The 8,049-nt window shown below is 37.1% G+C and overlaps 1 protein-coding gene across 1 annotated transcript; it reads right to left on the reverse strand.

The window, feature by feature from the left end:
• Positions 1–875: 875 nt before the first annotated feature.
• LOC141653794 (ABC transporter B family member 11-like) lies at positions 876–6,542 on the reverse strand. The gene is made up of 11 exons (XM_074461647.1): positions 6,175–6,542; positions 5,914–6,089; positions 5,601–5,822; positions 5,261–5,499; positions 4,035–4,560; positions 3,621–3,894; positions 2,470–3,299; positions 2,118–2,384; positions 1,774–2,037; positions 1,395–1,688; positions 876–1,304 (listed from the first exon to the last, which is right to left on the reverse strand). The coding sequence occupies exons 1-11, from the start codon at positions 6,509–6,511 to the stop codon at positions 951–953; spliced, it is 3,783 nt and encodes a 1,260-aa protein (XP_074317748.1). The 5' UTR covers positions 6,512–6,542; the 3' UTR covers positions 876–950.
• Between the last annotated feature and the right edge of the window lie 1,507 nt (positions 6,543–8,049).

Genomic DNA, 8,049 nt, shown 5'->3' on the forward strand with positions numbered 1-8,049 from the left:
CAATGTATAAATACTATTAACATCGTATTAGCTTAAACAGTTACGAAGTATCATTCATTCAAAAGACGTTTACATTACGTACAACCCTAGATAGTTTTCTCTCTTTCGTACTCTCGCAATCGGTTCTTTCATTTCTTCGTTTGGTATTCAATCTTTCTTTGTTATTCATCATTGTTATTCATATGTTTTCTATTATATTGTTTGTTTATCGTTATACTTATGATTAGCTAGTTTTTTCTTTAGGGAGAAGGGAATCAACGAATGAATATTGGACAGTAATCTGTTAATTGTTAGAAAAATTGTTGTTTGATTATTTGTATAAATCTAGTTTGTTGGTTATTGGCTAGGATTAACTGATTAGTATTGTAAATTAGTATTATTGCCGACCGGATTAATGCTAAGAAAGACTTACGATAGTTAGGTAGACGACTTAGTTATAGCGACTGCATGCTAAGCACCTTACTAAAAGTCACATACGTATTGACCGGACATGTGCCTTTAGGTAGTCGTTCTATGTAGTTAATTGACCCTAATTCATCTAATTGATATTCATTGTGAACCGAATTTTCTAGTTTCGTTTAATATATTTGATATCGTCTTAACTGCATACAATCAACCCAATTGACTTCTGACATAATAACCTTTAATCCATTCATAGGTAACTTGGTGATAATCAGTTTTTCTTTGTGGGTTCGACCCTTTCTTTCCACTAGCTATTTTAGTTTGATATTGGTGATACGACTAAGCCCTCGGCCAATTGTATTAGGTTTGATTCATTTAACTTATTTCTATACGATACACACCTTGTTTGTATGAACCAATATGATGAGTTCAATGAAGTAGCAAATTAACCATTAATTTACAAATCATAATTGATATGATGTAAGACATTATAATCACTTACATAAAGATCATAATTATATAAATTGTTCAATTGTCACGAAAGTTGGCTAGGAAATTGCAGTCATGTGAAGCGCAAGTAATGTAGCATATAATCCACCTTGGATGTTGATAAGATCTTCATGATTTCCATTCTCTGCTATGATCCCATTTTTAACAACTGCGATAATATTAGCATTCTTAATGGTTGATAACCTATGAGCAACAATGATTGTCGTCCGGTTCAACATGACTTTATCCAATGATTCCTGCACAATCTTCTCCGACTCGGCATCAAGTGCACTGGTTGCTTCATCAAGTAGTAGTATTTTCGGATTCATTAGAATGGCCCGAGCAATAGCAACTCGTTGTTTCTGTCCTCCTGATAGTTGTACGCCTCGCTCACCAACAATCGTGTCATAACCCTACAAAATTTTACAATTCATCAAGTTGAGCTAAAGAATAAGCAAGAAAATCGGAAAATAAAATTATTTTGCAACATAAGATATTATTACTTGCTGCAAGCTACTTATGAAATTGTGAGCATTAGCCAGTTTCGCAGCAACAATGATCTCAGCCTCTGTAACATTTGTTCCCTTTCCGAAGGCAATATTAGCACCAATTGTATCATTAAATAGAATGGGTTCTTGGCTTACAAGTCCCATCTGTCGCCTTAACCATTTCAGCTGGAAATTTCGGATGTCAGTACCGTCTAGAGTAATACAACCCGATTCTGGATCATAAAATCTTTGTAGCAAGGATACAGCAGTTGATTTTCCACTTCCACTTTCTCCAATAAGAGCTACTGTCTGGTAACAATTACAAAGTAATTAATTAGAAATAAGTTAATGAATAGACCGGATAATCGAATGATATGAATCCTTAAAACATTACCTTCCCGGGATTAATGGTCAAGCATAAGTCTCGGAAAATCAGAACACGTGGTCTAGTCGGATATTTAAATTTAACATGTCGAAATTCAATTTCACCGTCTACTTGTTCCAAGGTTGTTCCTGATTTATCACTTGGGTCTATCTTAGACTGTCTATCAAGGATTGCGAATATAGATGCAACCGCACTCTTAGCTTTACCAATATCCGGAAGAAATGAGGTTGTTTGTGATAATCCAAGTGCTGCCATGGATAGTGCAAAGAACACCTGCGATATCATACACGACATTAAGAATAGCTAGATAATTTCTTGAAAAGGCAATCAAGCTATGAGAAGAGATTGCCTACTCGAAAAACTTCAGAAAAAGTTGCTTTCCCGCGGCCAACAAGTTGTGCTCCTACATAAAAACTGACTGCATACACACAAAATAGCAGAGAAGACGACAATCCAAAACCAAACCCACTAACTAATCCTCGCTTTATCCCCGCTTCCATAGGGGCTCTACATTTAATCTCATATAACTGTATTATCTTTTCCTCAGCAGAGAATGATGCAACTGTTCTGATACTCTCCACCGCATCCTTAGCAACTTGACTAGCTTCTTCGTACTTTCTCTGCAATATTCGATATATAATTCATATATAGAAGTAATGATTTCAAACGTAAATATTTTGTTACGAGAGATTATGAGACAACAACCTTTGTGTCATCACTGAAACCCTCAACAAACTTGAGTTGAAAATAGCCACTGCATCCTAAGAGGGGGATCATTGCGAGGATAATAATCGTCAAAAGTCCATTTGCAAGGAAACCAATTACCAAGCCAGCAATTGTGGTAGCAATATTCTGAACGAGTAATCCAAGTGTATCACCAACCAAACCACGTACATTTGCTGCATCAGTTGAAAGTCTAGCTCCGATAATACCACTTGAGTTTTCCGGCTCATCAAACCAACCAATCTCCATATTAACTACCTTCTCAAAGCACATTGTTCTAATCCGTCTTATCAGCTTACATCCCGCTACAGCAAAGAAATAAGATCGGGATGGACTTGATATTAGCGATGCCACTCCCAGAACTACATACATAAGTGCCCAGAATCTTGATTCTTTTCTCAACTCATCGGCTGACTTGAAAAACATTTTGATAACACTAGAGAAAAGTATACCAAACATTGGAAAACTTATACCATTCACTATACCAGCTAACGATCCAATTATTACTGCCGGTATTTCAGGTTTGCTAAGACAGGCAAGTCGCTTAAATGAAACTGCTGGTAGTTGTTTCGAAGGTGATACACTGACAGTCTCAGCTTCTGGTAAACCACTTTCAGGATTGTGTTTAGATGCTTGACTAATTCGATTAACCATGCTAGATGACCGTTGACCGGGTGATGATAAGGCTAATTGTCCCTGATTTGATAATTCTGGATGACCTTCTCTGGCTTGCTCCGAGACTTCTCCCTTTTGTTGTAGACGTACAAGTTGAGCGAATGCTCCTTCCTCAGCGATTAGCTCAGAGTAAGGACCTAAGATATAGAAAGAAACCAATTACTTTGCGAGGGAGCAGAAAAAGCAGATAGGGAGGTGAGACTGATGATCTCAACCAAAACCTTAAGGTGATGGTTGAGGCCCAACTATTATAAATATTCCTATTACGCTCCCTCACTCAAATGCCCGTCGGGCTTGAAGAGTGGTTAGTTGTGCACCGGCTCCCCCGTACCGTGTGCTGGGGTCACACTGGCTCTGATACCATGATAGATGAACCATCTCAACCAAAACCTTAAGGTGATGGTTGAAGCCCAACTATTATAAATATTCCTATTAACTGAGAGTACAAGCTAGGCTACCTTTTTCAACCACCTTTCCTTGGTGAATAACTGCAATGACATCAACATTTCGCACGGTGCTCAAACGATGGGCAACTACTATAGTAGTACGATCACCCATTAGGTTGTCCAATGCTTCTTGGACAATCCTCTCAGATTCTACATCAAGTGCACTTGTAGCTTCATCCAATAATAAGATACGCGGATCTTTCAAAATCGCCCTGGCTAATGCCACTCTCTGCTTCTGTCCCCCGGACAACTGAGTTCCATGATCACCAACTAATGTATCTAGCCCCTGTGAAAATCACAAAAACCTCTAGTTAAGATCGACTCCGACTTACCACTTGCTAGTTGTTTGTTGGATTTATAAATGTGTTTGATGGGGGTGAACAACGACTCGCTCTACATCAAAATAGTTTGTTTTGTAAATCGAACCTGGGGTAATTTATCAATAAATTTTGCAGCATTTGCAAGCTCTACAGCCGTTCTTATCTCCTCATCTGTAGCTCCATCCTTCCCATATGCAATGTTATCTTTAATCGAAGAACCAAACAACACCGGTTCTTGACTCACTAACCCGATCTTTTCCCGAATCCATTTTACCTGAAACTCTTTGATGTTGATGCCATCTATTAGAACCTCACCAGACTGTGGATCGTAAAATCTCTCGACTAAGCTTATTACCGTTGATTTTCCACTACCACTTTCCCCGACCAAGGCGACACTGGTTCCCCTATCCACGGAAAGAGAAAATCCAGAAAATATGTGTTCATCAGGTCTGGTTGGATAACTAAAATATACATCTTTTAATTCAATATCTCCGCGAATGTCATCCAGTACTTTTCCACATAGATCATAAGGATCAATTTCAGGTTTCCTATTAATGGTCTCGAACAACTTGTATGCCGCTACTTGTCCTGCCGTGAACGCACTCAAGCTCGGTGATGCCTGGCCTAGTGACCTACATCAAAACCAAAAATCATGTGCACGTCAACATAATTAATAGTTAGTAATCAGTACCAAAATATTAACTTTTTTCTACAATAGGTATTAGGTAGTAAGTCGCCAGAAAATCTCATCTTTCCTACTCGAAAAATTCCAAAAAGCCAACATTCAAAGTACAAATTTCCGCTCACCCACTTCCAAAATCCTTCTTTTAGATGAATACACCTAAAGTAGGAAAAAAAACTAGAGTAAGAAGGCGACTTGTACTTATCGTAGAAAAAAAGTTAATACTCCCTCCCAGTCACTATAATGTTCCCTTTTTCCTGAAACGGATTATTCAACTAATGTTCCCCTTTCTATTTTTAGAAACTTTTACTCTTATTTTATTCATTCTTCTCTCCTATCACCAACCCCACACAACTCTTTTACTCCTATTTTATTACTTTCCTTTATGTTTTGGCCCCACAATTCTTTATTTAACTACTAATAATTCATCCCTCTCTCCTATCACCAACCCCACACAACTCTTTTACTCCTATTTTAATACTTTTTCTTAAGTATTGTGCCCATATCAAATGAGAATAATATAGTGACTGGGAGGGAGTATTTTGGTACTGATTACTAAATTATTGATTATGAAAAAAAGGAGTAAAGTTGGTAGCTTTTAACAATGTACCCTTAGTATAATTAAAACAAACTGTATATGATATACTCACAAGGAAGCAGTCAATTCCGCAACTATAATACTAATGACAGTGCCCCCAGTGTAAGATCCTTGAAGAACCATCCTCGAACCATACCATATCGCTAAAGCATAGCTGGAATACATAACAAACATAACGATACCAAACCCAGTTCCCGCAGCCATTCCTTCAAGAACACCTGATTTGTAAGCGCCACCAATCGCTTCATAATAGTTCCTAGTTGCTTGTTCTTCCCCAGTAAAAGACGCCACCTAAAAAAACAGGAGATGATTTATCGTCAGAATTAATATAGACAGAATCTATACGAGTCAACAGAAAAGTGCAGAAACGACAGGGAAAGTGATCAGCTCACAGTTCTAATGGAACCAATTGTCTGGTCTGCCACGGTTGCTGCCTTATTGTAAGAATTTTGACCCTTGGTTGCCACTTCCGATACAAAGATGGTCATAAGTGCACCAGCAAGTATAATTACAGGTAACACCGACAACATGACAGCAGTAAGACGCCATCCTCTGATGAATGCAATAGCAAATCCGCTAACAAATGTTGATATTAGTTGTATAAATTGCCCTACCTAATAAACACAACAAAAACACGCATCATCTTCAACAAAAACACACATGTTGATATTAGTTGTATAAGTTCATTTTGTCATATATTATTACCTTCTCCCCCATAGCATCTTGTAAAATAATAGTATCCCCGGACATCCTCGCAACAACCTCCCCCGTGTTAACTTGTTTATCAAAGAAAGCAATTTCTTGTCTGAGTATGGCTTTCAGGTACAAATTTCTTATCCGTGCTGCCTGTCTTTCTCCAGTTACCATCCAACAAGTGACCTCTGCATCAAAGATATAATGTTAGAAACCAACTAATACGGAATACTATTTAACATGAGATATCAGTTTAATTAAATGCATGCTTACGGAGAAATGCAGCTACGCCAGCTCCAATGGCCAAGTATATATATTTAAGAGACACCTCGGAAACAAGAAGCATGATGTGCTTGTTGTTTTGATTTTGACCAAAAACATCAACCAGGTTGCCTAAAAGCACAGCCATCAAAGGCATGGTTAACCCATTTCCAATCGCGCCAATAGACCCAATAATCATCAAGGCCTTATCAGTAGAGTCTGCAAAGGAGAAAAGCTTGTAAAACGCGACTTTCTTGCTCGTAACATTATTCTCTCCTTTTTTCGACTTTTCTTCATTTGGTTTTACTTCCGAAGTTGCTGCATTTTCTGCTACATTCAGCTTGGCCATGGAGAAGAATACTATCTAGATAATTAAGTAGAGTTACCTGCCATAAATTAAAGTAAGCACCAAATACTTGTCATCAACTATATCAATATTAATCTTTATGTTAGTCCTAGAATAAGGTTATTTCCATTTAAATGGAGTAAAGGGTAAGAGAAGGACCTTAATTTAGGATAATTTTTCAGTTAAGGACCTCAACTTACATACTTTACAGTTAAGGACTTCCTTTTAACTCTGTTAAGGCAATTAGTTAATTAATTACACGATTTAAACAGTAGATTTTTGATTTTTTTTATGTAATTTCTTAATATCCCAGTCATTAGTTTTTTTTTTGGGAAATTCCCACTTGCATCATCTCTGCATGAAATTTGCCTAATCCCACTGTCAGACTCTACTTTCTAGGAAACCCCACTGTACTTCTTCAATTTATTAGTTATTCTCACTTATACCCCCAAGATGTACTAGTCTCACCACTTGCACTTTACTTTTAAGGAAAGTCCACACTCCAACATCATAACACTAAGCACCAACAATTAAGACGTTAAGTGAATTCTCGTTTGTCATTATGAAGTGGGGAAGAAGTGTTAAGTACCCTCATGTAAGATGTTAAGGGTTATGTAAACAATATGATACCTTAATTGAAATATTTGTTCTCTCTAACAAAAATAGTTTTTCCCTCCAAATTCATTTTTATATGACTCCACTTCATCTTCCACATTCATCTTTTATCATTTTACCACATTTCATCCTCAATATTCATCATTTACTATACTTATTACTTAAGGGGTATATGAGAATAACTAGGAAGTTGGAGGGTACAAGTGGGCTTTCTTGAAAAGTAGGGGTACAAGTGAGATTAGCCCATACCAAAGGGGTACAAGTGGGAATTTCCCTTTTTTTTTTTTGGTCTAAACCATCCGATAATTCGAACCACATTGGGCCGACTAATCCGGATTTCGGGGCGTGTCCAAGAATTACGGTATTTAAACCCCTCCCAATCGCAGTTGTGGGGATCGATCCGCAGATCTCCCTACCAGCGCAGCCCCATGCTACCACTGCGCCAACCAACGATTGGTTAATATCCCAGTCATTAGTGAGACACTAGTGTTTACACTCAAGTTCAAAATGTGTTATAACACGTAACAATATTATATGTCAATAGCTACAAAGTACAAACTATATTTATTTAAAATTTTACCAGAAAAAAAAAACAAAAAAAAAAAACACTTACTATTTATTGAAATTACTTTACAAAAAAAAATATTTATTGAAATTAATATCGGTAAAAGAACAATTATTTTTCATTAGGTTTACTTATAAAATATTCGTTGCCATTTATAATTGTCTTCCACATCCCATATGCACAAAAATTACGGAGGAAAATGATATGTAGAGAAAAATGAAAGTAAAAAGAGGCTCTAGGATTAAAAGTGGGTAAGAGGACACGTGAGTAGAGAAATCTTTAGTTTATTTATTGACTTTGTGCCAAAATAAATAGATAACAAATGACAGAGATATGGGGAATAGGCTCCAACCCACACCAA

The sequence above is a fragment of the Silene latifolia genome, chromosome 4 (assembly GCF_048544455.1).
Source record: "Silene latifolia isolate original U9 population chromosome 4, ASM4854445v1, whole genome shotgun sequence".
NCBI lineage: Eukaryota > Viridiplantae > Streptophyta > Magnoliopsida > Caryophyllales > Caryophyllaceae > Silene > Silene latifolia.